The sequence below is a fragment of the Oratosquilla oratoria genome, chromosome 37 (genome assembly GCF_046742065.1).
Source record: "Oratosquilla oratoria isolate Oo_2021 chromosome 37, ASM4674206v1, whole genome shotgun sequence".
NCBI classification, from domain to species: Eukaryota; Metazoa; Arthropoda; class Malacostraca; order Stomatopoda; family Squillidae; genus Oratosquilla; species Oratosquilla oratoria.
Genome location: NC_134813.1, coordinates 33,003,558 through 33,031,513, shown reverse-complemented (window position 1 = coordinate 33,031,513; position 27,956 = coordinate 33,003,558). Strand labels below are relative to the sequence as shown.

Below are 27,956 nucleotides of genomic sequence, written 5' to 3'. Positions count from 1 at the left end.
CAAGCAATTAATAAAAGGCAGATAGGAAGTAGCCAATACTCCCTAAATGTATTTGAACTGAAGTGTTTGATAAGTATGGTAGAAGTTACAAGACTGGATAAAATGAGAAATGTGGAGATAAGACATAGGATGGGGGGGGAGAGAGGGAGAGAAGGTAGTTTGAGCATATAGAAAGAATGAGGGTAGATTAGCAAAAGTGTGTATAGAAAGTGAAAGCGGATGGAGTGAACTTGAGAGGGTGACCAAGAATGAGGTGAATGAATGGGGAGGGGTGGAGGTTTAGATGCATGAGGAATATCTATAAAACAAGGAAGAGAGTGCATAAGACTGGAGTGAATGGAGGTAGACTGTGAATTAATGACAGGATGATGAGGCCCAACAGGACATTCTTCTTGTCTGCTGCATATATCATTTGGATAGGGTGAAAAGGGGATCATGATGTAATGGGAGTAAAGGGGGTAAGTCAGCTTTGACTGTTGGGCCCTGCTGTGGAAATGTTGTGTCTTACTGCACTGCCTCTGACTCAAGCAGTAAGGTTAGACACAGGGATGACTCTTCATCCATGAGGTGCTGTGATAGGACGGGTGTTATATGGGGTTTTCATGTTAATGAAGTGTGTGTGTTTGTACTTTGATTCAATTAAACCCCTTATTAGATATAAAAAGCTTTTGATATGCATGCAACACACTCCACAAGTGATAGTCATGGTATTAATACATACAGGAGGTGGCCAATGCAATCATATAAACAAAAGTGCAATGTCATTGCACCATCTCTACACACACTATTTCATATATACCACCTACACCATAATAGAAAGGAATAAACATAAACAATGGTTCCTAAACTGAAGATAATAAGGCAATTTGGGAGGGGTGACACAGGGTGGAAAAAACATAAATATAGGCCCTTTCTTCTTATAATGGTGGTGACCCCTCTCATCAATCCCACATCTATTTACTGTCCCTTCTAATTTAGCTCCTTGTGGATGAAGAGTCATCTGTCCCCTACCCACTGCCTGGGTCAGAAACAATGCTGGAGGGCAAAGCACCTCAATAGCAGGGGCTGACAGCAAAAGATAGTTTACCCCCACTGTTTCATTACATGGCAACTATCTTCCTCATCTATGCAAGATATAGAGCAGACTAGATGAAATCCCTTCAGGCCACATGTCATCTATTTACGAACACTCCACTAACACCTATCTCCTACTTTCTCTTTCCTCTGCTCAACAGATACTCCCCTAGTATCCATGGGCCAATTTTACCCCATCTATCCATCCCATTCTAGGCCTTCCTCTCAACTTCACTTCATCCACCTCTGCTTTCCGTACTCTTTCGAAGTCTTTCTTAACTCATTTTTCATATACCTAAACTATCCCAGCTCTCCGTTTCACCTCATTTCTCACTCTATCTATCCTTGTAACCCCACTATACTTCTTAAAAACTTGATCTCATACACATTTATGCTCTCTTTTTTTTCTGCTCCCCTTAAATTCCAAGAATATACCCTACAAGGTGGCATGGAGAAAACCATCCCTTTGTACAGTTTTCTCTTTGTATTTATCCCCATATACCTATTCCTCAATACACTTCCATCCACACATTTATTTGCTTTCCTAACTCCATAATTTACCTCATTCCTTCAATTAGCGATACTAAATACTTCAAACTATTCACTTCCTCCAGCATCTCTCTTTCAAAACTCACCTCTATCCTTGTACATCTCATGACCTTACATTTGCCCACATATACCCTCCCAAATTCTGTTACTAGTTGCCTCTGTCCCTCTTCTGACACAACCACAGGTAAAGTGTCATGTGCAATTAATTGGTGGGGGGAGAGGGAGAGATAGACAGAAAGAATGGAGGAATTTAGGGAATCAAGACTACATTATAACACCTTGTGACAGAATATTGTATAGAATATGCTACAATGTATAAAATACATATGTATATAACTAAAAAGACAATTTAAAAACTAAAATATCTAGGGTTTCAACCTATGCAATGATTATGAATACTGACCCACTTTTGTGAATGGGATTAACAGGTTTGCTGTGCCATCTTAAACTGGGTAACAAGTGAAAAATTTGGGGATCATTGCACTATAGCATCCCATTTATGATTAAAAATACCAATGTACTGTATATACATACCTTCATTTGGGCTGGAATTAGCAAAGGCAAGAGGCAGTCCTTCTTCTCCAAGAACTTCTTCTAGCAGGGGTTTGAACTGTAATTTACATTCACTGTACACTCTACGAAGTCCGACTGCCATTTGCCCTGTCTCTGTGTTTCGGCCAAAGAACCTTAAATTGTTAGCAAAGAGCCGCATGACATCTCTGTCAAATGTCTCTGCTTCAGTGTAATGGCCCGTCAGAATATTCTTCTCTACCATAGCTAGGTCAATGGGTTCTCCTATCCTTGTGTAGTAATTAGGGTACTTCTTTTTGGACGGTAAAGTCATGAAAGGTGTGGCCAAGGGCTTGTCCTTCTCGTCTCTAGATGCTACAAGCTTGTCATAGATATCCTTGAATATTTGTGCTAGTTTGGCTACCTTGGTCATTTCTGGGTCATCCTCCGCCTGAGCAAGCCGTCGTGTTTTGACAGATCTCGCAGTATTAAGAGCCGTGAAATGTGTCAGGAAGCGCTCCACTCTGTTACTTGGTTCCTCTTGTGATTCTGACACCTCTTCTGCCTTCTTCTCAGGTCCTCTAGCCAGTCTATCTCTCATTCTTCGGACCTTTTCGAGGTTCCTAAGCAGGAAGCAACGTCTAGCCAAAATAAAAACACGCTGCTGATGTGATAGGGGCTTCATGTGGGCACACTGCTGACGAGGAATGTATCCACCTTCCATTTCTTGCCCTCCTCTTTTCCTCTTTCTCCCAAATTCTTTTTTCAACCTTCCAGGTGCTCTTCTCTTCTCCTCTTGTACCAGCTGCGTTCCATTCAACCGCTGCGATTTTCCTCCTATAACTCCTCTGCACTTTTCTGCTCCACATTTACACGACTGCCCCTCCGTTGGATTGAACAGCGAAAAATTGTAATCGTATGTCAGCTCCGTGCCAATATAGATATCTTTAAGGGCAAAAAGAGCCATACGATATTGTCCATTAACATACCACTTCTGCATTTCGCAGTTGGGGTCACATGAGTGGTTAACAAACCTGCAGTCACCACCCATTCGATGACCGTCAATGACCATACCTCGATCCAGATTGAGGCAATAATGATGTGTGTCATTTGCATATTTGGTTTGCATACGATGTTTAAACTCCTTCTCGCTCACCACCTCTCCAACATACTCCATAATGAAAGCTCCTTGTCTAATGTCCATTGTTGCCTTAATGCCCCACCCTTTGTTTGGTGTCATAAAACGCTGAAGACACGTTAAGGCTTCATGACGCTGAATGCGCTGATTACTACACCAGTCTGGGATAGGGCATGACTGAGGGGAGCACTCTATAAACATCATCCGGTTAATACACTCTTCACCACATCCTGTTTCCCTTTCCCTTGGCCGTCTGCAATTACAGGCTTGGATTTCAAAGTCATGGTTTGGCTTTACATCATAATAGACATCTGAAAATTAAAACAGAAAAAGAATATATTAATGAATGCCAATTATACACACATATATGTATGCATACAACACTGGAAATGTGAATGACAAATTTGCACAAAATCCATGAAGAAATAAAATAACAATCACAATATTTCTATACCCTGCTGATGTTTTAACAGATAAAAATATTCAGTCTTGTATTATCTTATTTCCTCATGTACTCTCTGGTTCATGCTCTCTGAAGAGACTATATGATAAATATCAAAGTTCTCAGGTTATAAACAGAGAAGATTATTTGGAGAGAGAGAGAGAGAGAGAGAGAGAGAGAGAGAGAGAGAGAGAGAGAGAGAGAGAGAGAGAGAGTTTATTTTTTCATTGAGGTTCCTATGCTCAACACCTAATATAACCCCATTCCTAAGCTGAGAAAAGCTGACATCACTAAAACTAACTCTATATACACTTACTTGATTTCACTTTTTTGTAGTTCCACGATGGCACCACATCCCTGCCAGGCAGCATGTTATGTTCGTGTAACCACCACAGGTCATATGGAAGAGTGAAGTCAACTTGTCTTTCTCTCAACCATTTCCTACAGTAACAAGGTGGAGGGAGGAGACCGTGTGTATGTTCTTCCGGGTCATAAGTTAGTTTGTTCTTTGGTTGTGCTGAAATTTCCCCATTCTTTCTCCTGGGCCTGGAAAGAGTGAAATAAAAAGTATGTTATAAATCTACATATACCATGTAACACTAATAGTATTTTTCCCCCACATAAGAGGGGTGACTGAATCAAAGCATGCCTTGACTCCTGAGAGTGAGAGAGAGAGAGAGAGAAAGAGAGAGAATACAGTTCTGTATAGCTAAGAACTGATCTTATCTATTTCTATCTTAAAGTAAAATACATACTTCATGCAATATCTGGGTACACTAAATGGGACACAAAATGCACAAGAGTATTTCAAATAATTTACACTCCAAATACTTACTCATCTTCTTTGAAATAGTCGGAGAAAAGTCCTGCCACAAGATATTTCTTTCTCCACCTGGGTAGTTTTTTGGTACCCATCTGGGTTCTACTGCTCTCATCTCCAGATGGTGGTTCACTACTTGGCATGGACTCCGATGAAAGTATGTTGATATCACTGTCTTCAATCTTAAAAGAGCCAACATATAATCAACATGCTGTAGTGTCTACCAATTAACTAATTTGTATATTTATTTGTACAAATATTTGATTTTTTTCTGCATTCCATCTTGTTAAGAACATAAGATGCAAATATCACAGACTTCATGAAGTTACTATAATTTCTGCGCAACAATGAAACTGAACATAAGACAATATAGTTCTTAGCACCACTTACCTCCTCTTCTTGCTGTCTCTTGATTCGCTTTCCCTCCATCAAAATGTTTTTCACACTTTCCTCACTCAGGTCCCTTTTCCTCCTGGTTACACGACCACCAATCCCACATGCCACTCTTTCAACAACCTTTTCTATATTTTCCTGCTTCTGAAGGTCCTGTGTCTCATGTAGCTGCTGATCTTGTTCATACTGCTGTTCTTGCTGTTTGTTCTGATTTTCAGCGCTAGCTGATCGCCTCTCTCTTAGAGAATCCCGAAGTACTTTGCCATTTTTATTTGATTCTGGTTGTGACTGAACATTTGTGATCTTTGCTGGAGTCTTTTTTGGTCTTCCTCTTGGTCTGCCAACAGGTTTAACTTGGTTCTCGATTCCTTCTCCTTCATCATGCTTTTCTTCATTAATGTTTTTGTCTTCTTGTTCAGATTTTTCCAACCCAACACCATTATCACCTTCTTCCTGAACTTGTTCCTTGCTATGAAAGCCTTTGCCATTTGAGAAGGTATTGCCACTAGTAGCTGTGCTGTTTTCCTCAGAAGACTTTGGTTTGGGTTTTTTCTTACGAACAGTTGGAAAACCAGTTCGGTTTGTCTTTCTCCTTTTAACTTTCTTTTTCTTAATTGGAGGGGGCTCATCAGCCATTTCCTCGGCAGGGGTGGGTTTGTCAGCGACCCTCGGAGCAGGTGATCTCAATTGCCTTACTTTCTTCTTACGTTTTCTTTGTTGGGTCTTGGGAATTATTACCTCTACAGGACATTCCTTATCAGACATAAAACCACTCTGGTCTGACTCGTATAATGGTTCATGCTCGCTAGGAATGTCACTGTCTGAGTGAGTTCCTCCTACAGGAGGTGGCCTGGAAGGTGACTTACTGTCCGAACGATGATCTTCTTCTGTGTGAGAGTCTGACTCAACAGCAGATTGTTTGGTGAGAGGTCGAGATCTGTCATCCTCTTCATTTGGTTCTTCAAATGAAACAAGTGTTGGTTTCAATCCTGTCTGAGTCTCATCCCTGTTTGGATTAGACTCAATTCCTTCCACTCCTTCTTTTCCAATTTGTTTAGGTGAATGTTTTTCTGTACTTTTAACCACTGTCTCTATGTCTTCGCTTGCTGGTTCCTTCTCTGTTCTGCTGTCTTCGACATTGTTGGTTTTCTCAATTCCACAAACCTTCTCCTGTTCTTTCAGCTTCTCAATTTTACCTTCCTGCTCATCATGTCCATCTTGTTTCTCAGAATTTACCTGTTCATCACATTTATCCTTATCATCTTGTTTCTCACAACTTCCTTCTCCAATGTGACCTTGCTTCTCAATTTTGTCCTCAACTTTGTCCTGCATTGCAATCTTATCTTCACATTTGTTTTTCTTCTCCATGTTGTTCTCGTTTTCAACTTTCTTATTTCTATCTATTTTCTCAGGTGTGCTACTTTTGCTATCCCTGGTGACTTTATCCTTTTGAACTTCTTTACTTTTCTTATCATTCTTATTATCCTTATCTGTTTTGCTCTCCTCTCCTTTGCAATCTTTCTCTGCTTTGCCATATTTATTCATTTTACCGTCCTTATCACCTCTGCTATCTTTCTCCACATTGCCACACCTATCTCCTCTCTCATCCTTGTCTGTTCTTCTCTCCTTATCAGCTCTGGTATTTCTTTCAGCCATGCCATCTTTACTATTCTTGCTCTCTACTTTGTTGTCCTTTTCTGACCTGCATTCTTTCCCACTCTTGTTCTCTTTCTTAGTCTTTTCCTCTTTGTCAGCCTTGCTTTCCTCAGCCTTATTCTCCTTTTCTGGCTTGCCCTCCCTCTCTGCCTTGCCTTCTTTCTCAGCTTTATTTTCTTCCTCTACCTTGCCTTTCTTCTCAGCCTTGCCCTCTTTCTCAACCCTGACCTCTTTCGCAGCCTTACTTTCTCTTTCAACTTTACCATACTTTTCTGTTCTTCCTTCTTTCTCAACCCTGCTCTCCTTGTCGGCCTTGGTCTCTTTATCAGCCTTAACCTCCTTGTCAGCCTTACCTTCCTTCTCAGTCTTGCTCTCTTTAACAACTTTGTCACTTTTGCTTTCTTTTTCAATTCTGCTTGGCTTCTCAACTTTGCCTTCTTCAACTTTACCTTCTTTGTTTATTTTACCTTCTTCAGCCTCGCAGCATAATTCAGTATTTGCCACTTTCTCAGTTTTACCCTCTTTCTCAAACTTGCTTTCCTTCTCCACCTTAGTTCTGCTTGTGCTTACACTGGCCCGTGTTGCCACCAGGCTTAGGCCACATGCAGCTCTATCAGCCTCCAGTCGATGTCTCTTTTTGGGTGTTGCTGCCAAGGAGATGTGAGCATCTGGGGTCAACACTGGAGGAACATTACTTGAACACACAGGTGGTGGTGGAGGCGGTGGCAGAGAAGGAGGAGGGGGAGGCGGAGGTGGAGGAGGAGGAAGTGGAGGGGGTGGAGGTGGTGGAGGCGAAGAAGGAGGAGGTGGTGGTGGTGGAGGTGGTGGAGGAGGGGGTGGTGGAGGTGGTGGTGGAGGAGGTGGTGGTGGAGGTGGTGATGATGGTGGTGGTGGTGGCGGTGGTGGAGGGGGTAAGGAAGGAGGAGGAGGTGGAGGTGGTGGCGGTGGCGGGGGTAAAGGTGGGGGTAGAGGAGGCGGAGGCGGTAAAGATGGTGGTGGGGGTGGAGGTGGTGAAGGTGATGGTGGCGGTGGTGGTGGAGGTGGCGGTGGTGGGGGAGGTGGTGGCGGAGGTGGCGGGGGTGGAGGTGGTAAGGCCAAAGATGATGATAATGCTGGAGGCAGCTGATGCAGCTGAGGTAAAAGCTGTTGCAATTGCGATTGCAGTGGCTGTTGCAACTGAGGGGGAGGGGGAGAATCGTTCCTCATCATTTGTTCTTTGGTTTTTGCTGTGAGGTCCTGTGGTGTTCCCTGCTTGCTCATCTCTTTATTTGCTGACAAAGAACCAAGGTTTGAGCCCTTTGGCATTCCTGGCACAACACTTTTGCAGTTGTCATCATTCTTCCCCAAGACACTCTCCTCTATTTTCCTCATGGCTACCTCATGTGGGTCCTTCCTCTCCTCTACTTGCCTCATTGCCCTGGCTTCCATCTTCAGGCTCTTGCAGCTCTCCAATCCGCTGGCCCTTCCTCCATTCAATTTATCTAATTTCTCTTTGTCCATGACACTAGTCTTGTCATTCACCTTTTCTACTCCTATAGTTTTGTCACTGACTTTTTCATGAATTTTTGGCATGTGGACTTCATTCTTTATGCTCTCGACCTTGGGGAGGTCATGTGTTGGCACAGCAGTAGAGATATGGCGATGACGCTTCTTCAGTGGCAAACGCTGTTCATTGGCCTCTGATCTTTCTCGGCCCTGTGGGGGAAACAAAGGATTTCAAACATTAATATGGATACATGTGGTATATGGTGTGCATGCATGTGTGAATGTGTATTTACTTAGTTGTACCTAGTTATATATAGAGTTGGAGCTGTACTTATGGGGTCCCATCTCCATATCTCCACTTAAGGAACTTTGCCTTAAATTCATTTATGCTATTGGCCTGGTTTATACCTTTACTCAGCTTATTCCACAAATCTATGCATTTATATGGAAAGTTGTTCTTCCTATGATCTTTTAAGCAGTCATGTTTTTAAAATTTTTAACTATGAACTTTTGTTGATCTTTCATCCCATACCAGCAGATCCTCTCTTATCCATTTTTTTTTTCTGATCTAAATATCATCATATCACCTCTCTTCACTCCTCTAATGTGGGAAGTCTCTCTCTCTCTTTCTGTGTGTAGTTACCTAACTGTAACATACAGGAAAAGACCAATGCTTGTTGAGTCCTTTCTCCTACTCTCCAATTTATTATACCTAGCCTCAAATTCAGTATGAGCTATGCTCGTGGTGACCTGTCTTTGTGTCTTTCAGCATCAAGTTTTCTCTTAAAATCTTGAATAGTGTTTGCACACACTGTTTCTTTATCTAGATTATTCCAGATATCCAGCACTCTGTGTGAAAAGCTATTTTTTTCAGGTCTCTTCTATAGTTATCCTTTTTGAGTTTCTTTTTGTGTCCTCTTGTTTTTCCATTGTCACTTTTTAGTAAATCATTCCTATCAAGGATTTCCATTCCTTTCATGATTCATGTGTGTATAAGAGAGATTCTCCATGGTCTTACCTTGTTAAGTTCATAGGCTCACTCCCACACATCCCTACTTGACATTACAACATCTTTCACTGTCACTGACTTAACCTTTGATTCCCTACGCCTCCTACTTACCCTCACCTTTACTTTCATTTCAATCATTGCTAGGATGTTCACCTACATTCCATCATTTGCACCATCTTTCTTCTTACATCCTCAATCCATGCATATTCATACAGGCAATTTTCAGGAATAAGGATCCTTGGCAATTGGCTAGGCAACATTTGGTACCTTCTCAATCATTAACTTTTTTTTGTTTTGTTTTTTAATTTTCCTTTCAGTAGATGAGACTGCTAGCTTTCCACATTCACTATCCCTTTTAATAGGTCTTATGATACACTGGGAGTACATGGGTAATATTCTTACTGACCCTATTCATTAGCCTCAACAATGTGTGACGTATGTATAGGCAAACTGTTTACTAAAGTGCAGTGCAGTTACTTCTGCTACTGTCTAAAAACATTTGTGTTTAAATTAATCTAAACTGAATATGAATTAATAATGTATGATTTTCTTAACTTAGTGACAGTGGTAATTGTTTATTTGTATTCTTTTATCTATCACCAGGTGGCTATATTCAGCTGAGCAAAATCACAGGCATTTAAGTGACAGCTCATCTATGATTAACATATAAATGATGGTCATTATTTGTATATATATATTTTTTTTGCTGTTGCAAAGTGATCTTAATCAGCTGAAAGAAACCCCCTGAATTTAAAAGTTATGTCAGTTTTATCATTTAACCTGGAAAAAAAGAATTATACACACAAAACAATACTTTAAAATCATACATAAAAATGAGAACACTGGTACTCATGCTCTATATATGATCATGTACACAAGTGTTAGACTAGTTCATCTGAAACACTATTTAGTTATCTATCGTGGTACTGATTTACATGGTTTAACTGGTCTTATGTCTGGTTGAATCTAATTCCAAGTTTCACAGCAGACACGATTCTGCATGCAGAAAATTCAGACAGGCAGCAAAGTCACACATGTCAGTGGCATGTGATTAAGTGTATAGCTGGACAGGAACTGCTGGTAAAACAGGTAAATGAGTAGTGTGCCCCACTGCAAGATTTCATCCTATTTCATAGAATATAAGTTGTTTCCCTTTGTTATAGTAAAAACTGCCGAGTGTGTGTGTATTTACCTAATTGTATTTATCTTATTGTAGTAGATAGGAAAGGAACAATGCTCACTGGTTCCTGTCTCCTATCTAAACGCCGAGGGCTTTTTCCCCTTTATATAAGAGGTAGCCATGTCAAAAAGGCACATACCCATTCCACTCCTATGCACCACCCTTGTTTCCCCATCTTCTCTTCTCCAATTTTTCATACCTAGCTTCAAATTCATGTACAGTTCCAATCTAATCTTTATCTTTAATTTCTAAATATTAAGTTATATCATATTTAGATTTGAATTCATATATTATTCCAGCTTGGGATATATCTAAGCCATTTCAAGTATTTATACATATATATGGAGAACTGTATTTCTTCATATCCTTTAGACAGGTTGTCTTCCTAGATTTGTTCTCATGACCTCTAGCTATCCTGTACTTAATCAAGGAATCTCTTATGTCAATATAATCTATCCCTTTTATTGACCTAAAGGCTGTAATCATATCACCTTTCTCTTTGATCTTTCAAAGTTGGTAGACCCAGTGCTTTTAGTCTTTCTTCATATGATCTATCTGCCATGCTGGGGACCAGCTTGGTTGCTGCCGTTTTGTATTCTCTCCATCTTGCTTATATCTTTTACTCTATGTGGGGACCATACCACAGACTGGTGTGTGTGTGTTTCATACATATATACACACACACAGATATAGGCACACATGTCATTAACTGCATGAGAGGTCAGGGGTCAGAAGTGGTGGTAATTCAAAGCTGCCCAGCATCAAAGTGAGTTTGTAGTAAGGCCATACTGAATTAAATTTCCTGATTAAAAAATCCTGTATATAAGGGCACCATCTTAACCCTCTATGATATAACTAACACACATACACATGAACTTGAAGGTTGGTATGATAAATTGGAGTAGATGACAGGACCCAATGAGCATTTCTCCTTTCCTATATACTATAATTAGGTAAATACAATTATGTAAATACACACACACAGCAGTAAGGTCTTTTTACCCCACTTATAACCTTATGATGGAGGTGCCAGAGTTAAAACACAATCCACAACACCTGTCCCACATCCATCCAAAACCCATTTGTAGCATCTTGTTCTTTCTTAATGAAGGATCACCCCTAACAATACCCACATAGTTCAAATCAAGTCAAAAGTAAGACAGCACTTCCACAGTAGGTCCTGGTTTACCTAAACTTCTTCATTATATGGTAATCCCCACCCATCAAGCTTCAAATACTATCTTTCCATTCTCTTCCTTGCTCAAAAGACATTCCTCTCTTATCTAATGATCACTTTAGCTTCATCCTTTATTCCTGGTCTTCCTCCCAATTTTACTTCATCCATTTCACTTCTTCACTCAATCTTTCCATATGCCCAAAGCGTCTCACCATTCCACCCCCACCCTCTGCCTCACCTCCACACTGCTTAATCTATTCATCCTTGTATATTATAATTCTCAAACACTTCATCTCAAACATATTTTGGCATATTTCCTGTATACTACAATTAGGTAAATACCCCTTTTTCCTGATGCTCATACATCATGTAAAAACTTTTGACTGCCCTAAACTGTCAATACCCATGACCTTTGCTACAAAAAATTCTTGGATACTTTATGACAACAGCTTGATCTAAAACCCATTTTCCTTTCCTAAACACTGTTCTTCCCTAATCACTCCCTGTATCTCCCCTAATCTGCTCACAACCCATAATCTTCCCAATCATACTTAATTAAAACTACTACATCCATACTTGTCCCTCTTTTCCCTGGTAAAGTGAAGCTATACATGCACTCCCCCAAACACCAGTACACTTCCCTCTCTAACAAACACATTAAATAATATCACCAGTTATTCAACTATAACTAATTCTTCCCTTTGTCAAACATTCCACATGACAACCCTCTCACTCAAGAACCTTACCAGGTTTCATCTCTTTCAATGCATTTTATATTTCCTCTTCCACTACAGACTGAACTTCGTATTCCACTCCTGGCTCCATTCATAAACCATACCTATGTCTTTCTGTAGCAATCTATAATCCTTAGATTTCAATCTTTTCACGATTTTGGCATGACCAGCAAACAAGTTTGTGTTGTTACCTACTCCATTCATCACAACACTGATAAACCTCATGAACATCACTGGTATCAATAACAAACCCTATGGCACCCCACTAGTCACCCTTCATGGTCTCTAATTTTTCTCCCCACTCCATATATTCTCATAGTCTTCTATACTCTTTTCCTAACATATACCTTCTCCATGCTAACAAAATATGTTCATAATTATTTCCTTTTCTTGCATGCTATCTTATAAAACTATCTTAATAATTTCGTCTACACAACCCCTTAATAAAAACTATAATCTCCCTCTATTATCCATTTCTCTCATTATCATCTGTATTGAAATACTATCCTACAAGCTGTCTTGGATGTATTAATATTCCTGTAATTCTTACAGAGGAGACTGCTTCCTTTCTATCCCAATTCCTTCCTGTATATTCACTAACTATTCTTCCACCACTTGTTCAAATTAAGAGAGCTGATGACCAAGAATGGGTCCTTCTCCTGCTGGTTGGTGACATAGAAACACATCCACACTCACACAACACAGACTTAGTCCAATGTTTACTCCCAAAATGAACAATGGGGCTGGAGAATCCCAGTCAAGGGTACTCAGTGCAACAACTGACTGGTTTACTTGAAGAAAGAATAGTTCTAAACTAACCCTACCACTGATCCTCTTGTGGGGCTCTCCTTTACCTAAGCACCACTACAAACCAAGCAGTTCCTTCCTCACTGTATTGAATAAAAGGCAAAAATTAATGCTGTAGTCAACAGGATGTTCATTCTGTATTATACTAGATTTATGAACAATAGCCCATTCTATGCAAGATAATACACAACATTTAATCCACTCTGCGACATAAGACCACCATTAGTCCACTTTGTAAAGCCCTCTACCTTTCATTGGGGTTAAACATTTCAATAAATCAAACTCCAAGAACAACTAAGCATCGTTACTGGTCTACTCCATGCATGACAAAACGTTGTCACAATCACAACCCTAAATTCACTCCATGCATAACTAAACACTGCCATTAGTCCAATCCCAAAGTTGCTTAGTCTTGGATTAGTTGTGCGGCCAATGTGACACTTTCCCCATCCAAGTCTCATAATCCTCTTGGGACGCATCAAAGGTGCACAGGTCGGTGTTGGTGCGACATGGAAGACAAAGTGGGTTGGCTTATCATACATCAAAAAATCCAAATGTCATACCAATTATCGCACCTGAACACTAGAGACTTACTTGTTTTGGAGCTTCCTGAGTCTTCTTCTTCCTCTTGCCTGTTGTCTTGTCCTTCCCACTGTCACCTTCTGTTCCTGACTCCCTGTCACTTGTCCTTGCCTTCTCACTTCCTCTTCGTTTCTTTGCCGTAACAGAGAACTTTCTTAACCGGAATATGGAGGGAAGCAATACCTCACCCTGTTTTACTTGGTTGGGTACTAAAGTCTTACTAATAGAACACTGGCACAACTCTCCAATCAATTCTTCAAGGTCAGCCAGGAAAACTGGGTCAATGATGTTTTTGTGTTTACTTTTGAAATGTTTCATTTTCCTCTTCTTCTTCTTGGAGGCAAGTTTGTGATTGAGGACAGACCCTAAAACTGTGGGTTTTGCTAGGGAAAGTTCTACCTTGTTCTTTCCCTTCCCATCAACACTGCCATAAACCTTCTCAAATATTGCTGGTAACTCCTTCTTCCTACCTCTCTTCTTCTTACCATCCCCTTCACTGCTTCCACCAAGCTTGGATCTGAGCCGTTTTGGCTTTACTCTGAAATTTGGGACAGGTGCAGATTCTCCATGATGGTCTTGGAATGCATATGGGTCACCCACCAGTACCATCGTTGCGCTGCTCTGTCCTTTAATGGATAATTTATCTGATTTCTCACTATTTCGTACCTTCTCATTAATGATCTTATGCATGATACGTTCGCTGAAGCATTTCTTGCTAGCGGTAGTGTTGGGCATTTCATCTGCCATTCCTAACTCAGAGGGTCTTGGGTTCTTCCTGGGTCTCCCTACAGGACGCTTCCCCTTCCTCTCTTCAGAGTGTTTCCCTTCATCCTTGTCATGTAGTTCCTTTTCCTGTTGTTTTCTCTCTTCTTTGTCTTCCTTCTCCTGCCAATGCTTTTCTTTTTCATCTTTATCTTTCCTTGACCCCTTGCTGCCTAGAAGCCCACTGCAGCTCTGACCACTGCTGCTGTTTGTCATAGAGTCATGTTTAGGTTCCAGCCTGTGTGCATTATGTATTTTATGTAATAAATGCTCAGGTACTGGCACACTAGGTTCCAGCACTGGAGGAGCCTTCTTTGGTCTTCCAGGCCCTCGTTTCAAAGGAGGAATGGGTTCTGGTGGTGGGGGAAGGTCATCACTATCATCAGCATTAGTGCTTTCTCTCCAATTTGAGTTACTATCAGGTTCTAATAGTGGGGGTACTTTGAGATCATTGACAATTTTTGAGGAACCTTCCATTCTTGGGGCTCCTTCATATCTTGATGTTGATTCAAGTCTTGAAGTTCCTTCGTATTTTGAAGAATCTTCCAAACCTGAATTTCCCTCGTGTCTTGAGATTGCATCCATTCTTGCCATCCCTTCAAATCTCCCTATTCCTTCAAATCTTGAACTCCCTTCCAATTTTGATGGGCTTTCAAGTCTTGAACTTGCTTGAAGGGCAAAATCCATACTTGGAGATGTATCCCTTGGATCAAGGTCCCCACTTTGACCAGGTCTGCAGCCACCTCCTAGCATACTGCCAAACATTCCCATATGGAATTCAGACTTCTTCTTATTTTTAGACCCCTTCGGTCTTCCCCTCGGTCGCTTGGGTTTCATTCTCATCATTTTGGGTCTGCCAGGGCCTCTTCTTTGATAGGCGCCCTGTTCGGTCATTTCTTCCCTAGTCGTCCCTCGTTCCTGTGGAGGCAGATCAATCTGACACTTCAGGGAGGGCATCTGGGGTGAGTTGGGAGAGTCATATTCATAATTCGAAGAACTCAGCACATGTGGTGGTGTGATGGCTGGAAGGAGAGTTGGGGGAGGAGGTGAGTCTTGGGACATAAGTGCAGGGGAGTAAGGTCTGGAAAGAGGACCTCCACCAATGCTCATACTGTCCCCTGATTTACTTGTATTTGGGTAAAGAGGGGAGTGGTGGGGATGCTGCGGGGGTGAGGATATGGGATGAACTGGAGAACCATTTACGGACTGTATACCACTGTCAGGAGAAACATTAGAAGCATTACAGTCAATTGCAACATAGCTTTCCAGCTCTGGCATTCCATGCAGCTCCTGTTCTTCCTCTTTCCCACATTCTTTACTGATTTCTACCTTTGATGGTTTGGTTTTCTTTCTTTTCTCTCCTTCCAAAGACTCCTCCTTGGCTTTGTGGTCTGAACAACGTGGGCTTCTGCCCTGTGCTCGTATCACCTTGTGCCTTCTAGGATCCTGATCCTCCAAGTCATCCATGTGCTCAAGTACTGTATTAATTTCTTCCATGCCAATGCCTTGAAAGGCCTCCCGAACAATGACATCAGGCAAGTCCATGTCTGACCCAGCCTCTTCCTGTCTGTCCTCCTCTTCCTCCTCCTCCTCTTCTTCATCTGTATCTGATGGCTGACCGGATACATGTACATCATGTGTCAAATCATCAAGAGATACAGATGATCCATCCTGGTGAGTTCCACTACCACTCACATCTGGTAATAGAGCAGCAAGGTCTTCCTGGTCAAGTACCTGTTACAAAGACAAGGGTGAGGAAACCTGAGTTAACACTTAATCATTAAAACTTACTTAATCCTGAGTTCATTTCTCAGATATGATCAATGCCTAAGACATTCATCTAAACATAAAAACTAGTATATGGTCTTCATGATCTTCCTACTGGAACAATACAATGTTTCATTCTCACTATTCTCTACTTTGGCTCACCTGAAGTCCATTGCTCAAGTGATCTGGTGATATCTGAGAAAGATGATGAGCTAGACGAGATATCTGCTCATCATCATCATCTATGTGGTGGTGATGGTGGTGGTGGTGATGACTGTGGTGGTGATGGTAATGGTGATGTGGAGAAGCCCCAACACCAACTGTCCCACCACCACTCCCGCTGCCAGAATGTCCTCCCGCAACTGCGGTGCCAGATGTGCGGTAGAGGGAGGAGGGGGGTACTCTCATTTCACCCTTCAGCAAACAACCCTTTAAATTAATAAATAAATAAATCTTAATATGGTCCGATGTCTCTACATGTGAGCATTAAAACAACTAAACCTATCAAATATAAAACTCATGGATCACAAAATTTGGTTCACAGCAAGCAACGCTATGTGTTAACTGATGAAATATTATTATCAAACATTACCAGTGCTATGATTTATGATGGAATAGTATATAGTGTGCCATTGTCCAACATGAAATTATGCTTATGAGAAACTTGTATTTAATGTAAAATGTATCCAAAAAGTTCTGAGAGGTTTGAGAAACAGACTTTAGAAACTATATTATGATCTCTTACTGACAACCTCTTTTCTAAAAACAAACAATATCATTACAATTTCTTATTAATCATCTTAGGCCTCTTTGGCAGGGAAAAAAAAAAAAAAATTAAAAAAAAAAAAAAAAAAAAAAAAAATTATATATCTTTCTTGCGTCAAGTCAGTTAAACATATCTATGTTGAAAAAATGTACCCCTCTTAAAGAACTATTAGTTCCATGTTTAGAAATATGGATCTTTCCTTAAAGGGTTTTCTCAGGAGATATGAACTCCACTACAAGTTCAAGCATTTCTAATTCTGTACAATGCACAAAACTAACTTTTTAAAGCTGATTCTCAGTGCTTTAGTCAACGTATTTTGGTCTGTTCATACTGCCATCATTGTTGAATATTTTTTTTCATTATACATACATACATATACCAAGGCTTTTTCCCCCTATATATATGTATATGTATATATATATATATATAAACACATATATATAAACATATATGTATATATATATATATATACACACATATTAAAATATCAACCAAGTGAAATTAACTAATTGGCAACTTTCCCTTGCCAATCACAATCACATAAGGAAACAACAGTGTTCAATAACAAATAGGGAATGTGAAGTTTTATTTATCTACTATTATTATTACTTTTTATTTATTTATCTATTTTTTTTTTGGGGGGGGGGGCATATAAAACCTCCATGTTCTTTTTATTTTGATCACATAGTGCTTCCTGCTTTGTAGCTTGACCCCACTACATTAGAAAGCTGTACAAATCAGAGCATTATTGCAAGCATAGTGGAGTATCACAAAACTAGATCTAGTAGTGCACAAAACCACTCTGTAAACCAGCATGAATGATCATACAACAATGGATGGTGGCTAAGTTTGTGGCTGTGGAAGAAAAGGGGGCACTGTCTTGTGGAAATGGAGCTGCCACCAACTTCACTACCAGCTGTTGTACTGTGCATTAATTCACACAGACTTGCTAAGCAACTTCTAGGCCAGTGGTTCCCAAACTGGGGGTATATTACCCCATGGGGGTAATTTAAATAATTTTCGGGGGTAATGGAGGAATGACAGAATTTTTTTTTTTCAAGAATTCTGAAAATCAAGAAGCCAAGAATTCCTCAATTAGCTTCAAGCATACAACTCCATCCATCCCACTGATGTTCTCAACATCTTTGGCAATTGTCATTAGAGATGCACAATGTTCAAATACAATAAATAAACAAAACTATCTCCAGTGTCTTAATTTACCCATATATATCAATGTTGCCAAATTTTGTGAAAGAGGGGGGTAACATGCTTAATTAATGTGGCATGGTAAACTGGGTAACAAGCTGAATAAGTTTGGGAACCATTGTTCTAGGCTATGGACCCAAATTTTGTGACACAACTATTCTCACACTATTATTCCAATGAGCATGACTTTTTGCCGTACTGAGATTCTGCAATAATTCAAGTCACATACACTTCCTAATTATGACTAAACACTACTGTCTCATCTTTCATAAATGTGGATAGCAAGGTCTAGATAGCAATTAGTAAAAACTTCACTCATTTTTTTTTTTTTTTTTTTTTTTTTTTTTCTTTTACAATTACTGGATGATGGATCAAAAAAGCACAAACATTTGTTGCTACTGGCAGTGCATATAAAGCCTAATATGTTGACTCAATATATGTTTGTCAAATTAAGTGTTTTCAACCATACCACGCTATAATGTATACCAAATCCTTATTCAACCATCATCATGTATTCATACAGAGTAATTCTTCATTTTCTACACAGCTTCCCTCCTACTCACGTCTTGCATTAAACAGCAAACCACCATGTTTCTCCTGACTAAAATAAACATTCTAACCAGCCCTATGTAGGTTTAAAAAATAATTGGTTGTATAAATCAACACAGTATTTAACGAGTAACCTACACCAGAACCTTCAATGTTTTCCCTATTTTGGTTGTTAACATATTTATCTTGTACACTTTTTCAATGCTTCTCCTTCTCCTCTCCCTAACAACTTCAAACTCCCTCAAACCCTACTCCTCAGTACCTCTCCACACCCATCCATTTCCACTTATTAGGACATATGATACCACTACAGAAGCCGAGTTAACAGCTTTATTTCTGCAACATTGCATATACTTATCATTCTTCAAATTTAACCATCACTCCTTTTAAATGTAAAAATCACAAGTAATCACGTGTCCAAAAAAGTCCCCCCCATCACTACAGCTTTTTGTATCCATTACAATCCCCTCATAGTCTATCCACAAAAATCACCGACAGTTACTTAACATTCATGTGATTTTCTTATGGCCTTAACATCTAAAACACCTACTCACCTGCTTGCAGGCACGAAACCAACTTACCTCCTCACCTGCACTCGGGCATGCAGGACAACAGCCATTTCTCACCTTTGGAAGAAAGAAAAAAGGTATTATTCATTTGTGAAACATCTTAATGGAGATAGAGAAAATAAAAAATAAAATCATTAATCAATCAAATATATCCCCAAGCAGTATCTGTCTTCCAGGAAACTAGAATTACCAGTAATTTCTTAAATGGGTAGACTTTTATCAATTCACCACTCTGCTGCTTTTTCTTTTTTTGTGAGATGAATGTTGCACGTGTTTCAACATGTAAACATGCCTTGCTCTATTTCGATATGACATCCACTTTGTAATGTTTATATTTATGTGATAATTTGTTCCAATTTGTTATAATTTCCATTTGATGTCATGTCTAAAAGTTCAGCAAGAGCAACTTGCTAGTGTCAACTAGAACAATAAAAAACTGCATGCTCAGTATGTCATAGGGAATATTTACAGTTTATGACTTGATAAACATGCTTTAGTGAGGCAGTTTCATATTTTACTTTTCATGGTTTATGTTTCATTTTCAATATACGCATGTACATATACATATATATTTACACTGTAACATCAAGCACTTCTCTTAAATGTTTCAAACCCACAAATCCAAAAAATAAGCAAGTAACTTCAACAAAAACAATTATTTTGAAATAAATAAAATGGAAGCCTCACCCTAAAAAACCATTAGTAACACTACTCACTCTGAACAACCATGAAACAAACAACCATCCAACAGTAAAATTGAATAGCCAAACCCCTTCACTGAAAAAGACGCCAAACATCCAAGGCTTCATTTTTTTTATTCATGTCCTTCAGATATTTCAAAAACCTCAGTAAAAATCAGCAAGAAAATAAACATACAAAGATTGTACCAAGCACAGGGTCAACAGAAATTGGATCATAGCATAGATTCTTGAGAACCACACCTAACTACACTTCCATAGCATGGTTCCCAACCATCATGAAAACATAAGACAACCTATAAACTACACAAAACAACACATAAGAGCATAAGAATGAAGGAGACTGCAAGAGACCACAAGGCCTACACTAGGCAGCTCCATATTCATCACCATCCATAAAGTCATCTAACTGTTTCTTAAAACAACTGGTAGTTTCAGCGCTCACTACATGGTTACTAAGTCTATTCCATTCATCGACCACCCTATTAGTAAACCAATTCTTGCCTATTTCCTTCTTAAATCTAAATTTGTCCAGTTTAATCCATTACTTCAAGTCCTGCCCTGTTGTTTTAGTATAATAAATAACCACACCAAAAGAATATCTCCACAAAGATGTAAAAATCTTCCCTAAAGAACATCACTCGAAAATGATAGGTACAAATTCTATGAAAGAACCCTCGACCCTAACCACCTATCTCATTTTATCATAGCACAACAAATACAATGCAGAAAAAAACAGTACAACTCAAAAATCAACAACCTACCACCTACATCACATGATGCATCCACTTTCAGATCAGAAAACAGCACTTTGACCAACAACCAAATTCCCTACTCTATCAAACTCCACCAGAGATTAACTATACACAAAAATCCCTCCCATGCAAAGCAACGATTAAGTTCAGGTCACCATCCACCACTAAAACAATATCAACACAGAATACCCGCACCACAGAAACTGCCCCAGATGCAACCATGAAAACATCCTACACTGCCTTATCCTAGCCATACTCAGATTGTAACAAAGTTTCTTCCTTGACTTATGACCCAGTCTAGTGGGTCTCCCTTTGATGAAATCTGTATGTGCACAGCCTTGATTCAGAAAACCAGAAAATCTTGAAAGTCTGGTACTCAATTTGTACAAAAACATACAATCACAGTTTACAAATGGAAGATATGAAACTACATTATCAAAGCCAGAAAATCCTGAAAGTCTGGTACTGCATTTGTACAAATACACACATTCATAGTTTACAAATGGAAAACATGTAACTACATTATCAATAGAGTAAAACTTCAAATCCTTAACCCCTTCCATACGATGACGCCTACGTGGGCGTCACGAGGAGCAAGTGGGTATGCAAGGATGCCGATGTCGGCGTCTTGATTATATTTATTGTAGTTGTACCTGAGTGACCCCCATACTCTGTAAACTGGCTTTATCATATTTTCTATGGTTACCAAAATTCACGGGTGAAAGAGAGAACGAGCAATACAGCGGTGACTTTATTTTTTATAATGCGAGTATTATGACGCAACATCGCACGTCTGGCAGCTAATGCTACCCGCGAGATTTTGGCCCGGAATGAATGGGTTAAGAAGAATATCCACTCTATTTCTGGCATCCTTTTACAAGAGATCTCAATATCAATCTGCAAGCTATATTGACCCATGAGATCAATGAAGCATTCTTCCTATATATTGTGTTAACCTTTCATTCACACAATGAATAAAATTGTTTTGGCAACACCAATGAGGAAATTCTAAAATGTGTCAAATTCATTCAATGATCCTTTACTGACTTCAGATATATCTTTATTCCTATGGGGACTAAATGCCACTAAAGCTACATAAAAGTGACTGGCATTAGCCTAAACAAAATACTTAATACTCTGAATCTGTCCAAGTGGTCATCTTATTCTACTGTTCAACCCTTTATGAATTAGGTTTCCCTTTGCTAAATCAAATCAACTGGTATTTGTAACACATATATACAGAAGAACCTCAGTTCTCAACCAAAATCCATTCTAGCAAACTGAACCAAAACCAATTTGGTCAAGAACTGAACATTTTTATGGTACTGATCTGCTGGATACAAGGTGATCAGGGTGATATTTTTCCATAAAACTTTTAATTTCACCCTTGGCTCTGTTCAGGCTGGTTGAGAACCAATAATTTGGTTGACTACTGGAAGGGGGGTTGTCTAATTTTTTGGCCTAGAACTGATTTATTCAACTTGTGAGACATTCAAAAACTGAGCTTCTACTTTTATATATATGTATATATATTAATGTGCACACCTTGTTTTAGTGGTCCTTGAAGGCTTACTAAAAATTACTCTTCAAACTTTTACAAACCCTAGGTTCCTCTGAACTAAAGTCACCTAGTTTTACTCAAAATGAAATCCTTCAATATATCAAAATCTTCATGGCCTTTGGAATTTAATAACTAAACTTAACCAGAATAATAAACAGATGAAATAATTTATTTTTTAGAAAACTAACCCACCTTTGTTACCACCCACCAATAAGCACTTAAGGCGTTTGCATAAACACATCTTCAGAGGATGTAGGAAAAAATATAACCAAAATTCTACACCTGAGATTACCTCCCCAATAAAGACAAACAAGATGAAAGGTAAAAATCTAATAGAAAAAGTAAAAGGACACCAACAGAACTTAAATAATTAAATAACTATGAAGCAGAGTGATAGAGAAAAATATACATGATTCTTAAAAGAAAAGAAAATTATACGGAATACATGTAAACATATTTAAAAATAAATTTAAATTAATCTTCCAATCACTAATGAGGCACTTGGAGCAACACCAAACAGCAATGCAATACCACAAACAAACATTTCTCCAAAATAAATCAAAAATCTGTACCACCAGAAAACAGTGAAGAAGGATATATGGGAAGAAATAGAGAGAGAAGAGGTGGAGGAGGAGGAGAGAAAATAATAATAATAAAAGAGAGAAAGAGAGCTAGCCGGCTCCTCAAATACTATAAATTCATCAACAGAAATTTGTACAGTTACATGTGAAGACACATTCACTCAAAAAGTATTAAACAAACACCTGGAGAAGACAGCATATCTATAATCTTCTGAAAGGTGGAGACTGAAATTCATTGTAGATTAGCTTAACTATAAACTCAGTGTATATCTAAGGAAATCATTTCTAAATCATGGTACCATGCAGTAGTGATTTCACTTCACAAGAATGGAGAACAGAAATGCCTCAGTAATTATCAACCAATTGGTCAACTGTGAAACATGCCAAAGGCAAGCTCTGGATCAACTAATCAAGAAAATGTTTAGATTTTGTCTATCTATATACCAAGGGCTTCTTCCTCCAAGTCAAAGCACACACCCACTCCCACCCACACCTAGATTTTGCAAATTACTTAAAGACCTTTGACTCAGTAGATCAAATGGCAATACTCTATACAAACTTTGAAAAAAGATCTAAAGGGTTCTCATATAAAAGATATTGCTGTAAGTTGAGTACATTACTGTACGGAAAACAAAATCAAAATCAAGAAAGGAGTATGGCAATATGATACAATTTCATCTTGCTATTCACAGCTTGCCTTAAAACAAAAATCAGAGTGGAGTTGGGAAGGGAAAGAGTTGAACATTAATGGAGAGTATTTCAGTCACCTGAGGTCTGCAGATAGCATCATTCTAATTTCAGAAACAGCTAAAGACTTGCACAATATGACAAGTGATTTGAAATAGTCTCAAAGTAGATTTGAAATTCAATCAATCAAGTGACCCAGGTCTTTCCTGAAGGAAACTCATGGCTCCCATGTAACAGTAACCATCACTAGATTGCTGTCTGGTTATGACTAGAGTAAGGCACAGTAAAATGGGGTATTCTGTGTCTTCAGTGTGGTGTTTGCTCCTGGAGTAATTCTCATTTTCTGGCCAGTCCTAGTACTGTTTCAATGCTGGAGGGTGGGCTGAATGTGTGGCTATTGGTTGTTGAGGGAGGAATTTCTTGGTTTGGCTCATGGTTGAGGAGTCAGGTGGAGTAATGAGTTTTGAAGTGCTTGTTTTGTGATGTGAATATGCATATGTTTTTGTATGGATGTATTGCAAAGTGCAGGTTCCAGGTTGTAGATGTTTGATTAGTATGCTGCTAGTGTATTATTTTGTCAAAAGATGAAAAAGAATAAAATAAAAAATAATGTTCAATTCTGAAGTTCAAACAAAAGAAATTGTAATTGATGGTGAATCTTGAAGAAGTAAACCAATATAATTATTCAGAACAAATGCTATCAAAATTAAAAGACATATCACATCAAGAGCAATGGAGAGATGACATGAATGACATGAAGAGAGCAAGCTGGTTAAAAGAGAAAACTGGAGTAAAAGATAATGAATAGAGGATAAAGGAGCAGAAACTAAATTCGGAAAGGAAATTAGTCTGAAAGGAGGTTGAGAAATGGAGTAAGTCTGTTACTGACTTGATGTTACAAGATGCAAAATATAGAAGAGGGTGACCAAAAAGGTGGAGATGTGATAGAGAAGTTTGCTGGAGTGATATGGCTGTTACTAGTGCCGTCATGCAGCTCATGGAAAATGCTGGGAGTGGCTTTTGTTTAGCGGTGGACTGAGTGGTCCCCTGTGTACCCATCATTCCCATGTGCTGCTCTATGAGGAGGATTTTAGTTTCTAAGTGTAAATATTGTTGTTTTATTGTAGTCAGTTATCATTCTCAATACCTTATTTTCTTAATTGTTGGATTCCATGCTGTGGATGCATAGCTAAGTGTCATTCATGATTTCTTTTTATGCAGTGTTCTTTCTGCTATTAAAATCTTTGTGCCTGCTACTGTCTATGTTCAATTTTTGTCTGTCATCATTGTAAGGTCTTTTCTGTGTAGGGTGAAGGTCAAATATATATCAAATGTGAAGCCCTGTTTCAGTTTCTGTCCAAGATGGAGGGGGTGAGGGAAGGGGGGGGGTGTAGCTCAATGCTGATAACCAGTGTTTTTATCTTTGGGGAGAATACTGTATTGAAAGTGAGTCATACTTAAAAGTGCAATGGCCCTCTTTTAAGACTTTGTTCTGGCTAATGACTGTCTTCATTTAGTTTAATGGGTTTAAAGGCAACACTGACCACTAATGGGTTAAGTCAGGAGTGGAAAAGGAAGGATAGTAGAATTGAAGTGACAAGTATATTCTTTTCTGAGTAAAGATGAGTCTCCAATCATTAACCTCTTCCATATGAGGACACCTATGTAGGCATCATGAGGCACAAGTGTGTATACGAGGATGCCGGTGTCGGCATCTTGATTATATTTATTATGTAGTTATAGTTGAGTGACCCCCAAATTCTGTGAACTGGCTTGATCACATTTTCCGTTTTTTTTTTTTTTCTAACTCAGTGAAAGAGAATAAGTAATACAGCAGTGACATTATATTTTATAATACGAGTATTGTGATGCATCAATCATTATACTTCAGGAATCTGATGCTGCATGAGTGAATTGGACTAGTACTGAAGAGGTTAAAGAATGCTGCATTAGTCTGTATATGTGTCACCAAAACCCCTGAAATGTTGACAGCATGAAGCTTATACAGCCAATATCCCAAATTGACTCCAGCAGGGAAACCAGTTAACCAATGAGTATTTGATTCATGGTAACCTAGGGTAAGCAACAAACAAAGGGCTTCTGAGGAGATGCAGACATGTTTTGTGACAATACACATAAATAAGGCTTTTGACAGCCTTTGGATACATTCTGTTAAAACAGATCATATTAAATAAAATTCACATCAAGGACAAGAAATAGCTGACAAATTTCCTAGCTGGTAAACTTATCTCAAACAACTACTACTATGGTTGGTGTAGTACACGATGCCATCACCCCTTCAAAAGCTGTGCAGTGACTAGCAATCAATGAAGCAATCATTAATCAAACTAAATTGCCCTTATCTAGCTACCAAGACTCCTAAAATACCTGGCCTCGTATCACTTTTCCCCTCACACAAAAGAACATAAGAGTACAGGCAATGAACAACAGAAACACTTACACTTTAAATAAATAACTTATGAGAACAACATTCAATTATGACTCCACAGCATGGTATCAATCAAAGAAACAATGATAACCTACAAACAATACAAATTAACTTTCTCAGAAAAACAACTGGATGCACTAAAACAACTCTAATAGAACATTTACACTCAGAAACCAAAATCCTTCCTACACCAGGTGCACAATTCTAAGCAAGAGCCCTTAAATCCACCAACACCAAACATTATATCACATAAACACAACCCATTACATAAGAAAATCACTCCAGCAGCATTCTACTTATGTATCTACAACCAGTATCCCCTCAAAACACTTTCATACAACACATGCACACACATACCACAAAACAATAATCTTTCAAATATACTTCATCAGACTACCAGAAGTCAATCCCTGAGGAAAATTACTTCAAAGACAAGCAAGAATTGCCTTAACACACCTATAATTAGGTTACCATAATACCGAAACAGTACAGACAAATATATAATTGGCCTATCAACAGCCTCTAAATGTCTTCATTGCAACCACTACACAAATGACATGGAGCACATTATATAATACTATCATATACTCACTTATGCCACAAAGCTAAAAAAAAAAAATCTCTTAATCAAGTGACCTTTGGGCTGAACTAATGACCATGGGCAGTTTTCAAAAAGCTGTGGATCTTCTGCTCAAGACATATTGACACAAAGAAACATAGCATCCTATACAGATTTGACTTCAGAATGGCTCTTGAAACAAGGTTGTGTGGCATGAAATATCTACATAAAAAACTACAGGATATTGGATGAAAGTGGACGTGGACTTGGGACAATATGAACCTGGATCAGCTCCTGCTGAATAAAACTAAATGATGACTCATAAATGAAGAATCAGATCTGCTCAGACTAGAGTATACAGCAGTGGGAGAATACAATGGAGAGCAACCACAATGGTCCCCAATCTGGCACATTGTACAAGAAAAGATTTAAAAAAGTGAGCCTGGAATTATTCAGAGAAAAGAAGTGGTTAGATCTAGGAAAGGAGTTGTCAATATTGCAAGAGGATCTTAGTATGGGATGGGGGATCAACCAGAGGTAACAGAAATAACCTATATAAGATAAGGTGCTTGAAAGTTGTCAAAAAATAGTTTTCTACAGATGCATTGACTTGTGGAATTGCCTGGATATGAAAATAGATAAAAAGTCTTGACTGCCTGAGTCAAAAAAATTAACCAATATTCATTGCTCTATTTCTGTATATTTAAATTTGGCAAAGACAAACAAATCAATCAATCCATTACCCCTACTGCCCCTGGTCTCTCTTGCATGATACCCACAGCCACCTAGTAACCAGCAACAGCCACAACACTGGTCCACTAGTCACTCATGGAAAAGTTATTGTGTTGTGATCTAGGTAAGGCAAGAGTAAAGCAATGCAAGACAAGGTGTCCACTGTCTTCTGTGTAGTAGTTGCCTCTGGTGTAACTTGTATCTGTGGCAAAGCCTATTTTATAACATTCTCTACCTGCTAGGAAGTTTGTCAACATTTATTGCTAATGTTGTGTAGTTAATTTTCTATTATTGTATTTTTTTAACAGTATGTGTGTAGGGATTCTGTCAGCATCATTTAAATCTACTGCTACCATTACTTTTCTGCCAAGTGTCACTTATTGAAATCTTCCAACATTTGTTGAGTAAAGTTTGCAAGCAGTGTGCTAGTGGAGTGTCCTTTGAATTCAAATTGATTTGGTGAGATGGTTACATGTGTTCAGATTCTCTATAGGATTTGCCTTCCTATCAACCCAACAGAAACCACTCCAATGACAAACAGGAAGTGCACAGGCACCCCTACATTCATGTCACTGCCCCACATTAAATACAGTGCCAACACAGAATAAGCCTTATGGCAGACACCAACCGCCCCAGATACAACCACCACACATAAGACACAAACCATCATGTACTACTTCGTCCTTCATTCATGAGCTGAACTGATGATCATAGGAGTTATATTTCTGCTGAGAGAGAACCAGGGCAATGGACTGATTT

The 27,956-nt window shown here is 38.9% G+C and overlaps 1 protein-coding gene across 6 annotated transcripts in view; it reads right to left on the bottom strand.

Annotated features, from left to right (window-relative positions):
• ash1 (histone-lysine N-methyltransferase ash1) overlaps nt 1-27,956 on the bottom strand; it is a 103,795-nt gene that overhangs the window by 17,309 nt on the left and 58,530 nt on the right. For 5 of the 6 annotated variants that reach the window (XM_076175447.1, XM_076175450.1, XM_076175452.1 and 2 more), the window contains exons 7-13: nt 19,188-19,232; nt 16,248-16,514; nt 13,569-16,052; nt 4,924-8,277; nt 4,549-4,715; nt 4,030-4,259; nt 2,158-3,582 (exon numbers count right to left, since the gene is read on the bottom strand). In XM_076175447.1, the coding sequence (XP_076031562.1) occupies nt 2,158-3,582; nt 4,030-4,259; nt 4,549-4,715; nt 4,924-8,277; nt 13,569-16,052; nt 16,248-16,514; nt 19,188-19,232 (7,972 nt within the window). The remainder of the gene's footprint in view (nt 1-2,157; nt 3,583-4,029; nt 4,260-4,548; nt 4,716-4,923; nt 8,278-13,568; nt 16,053-16,247; nt 16,515-19,187; nt 19,233-27,956) is intronic. The other variant, XM_076175451.1, reaches the window with a different exon arrangement.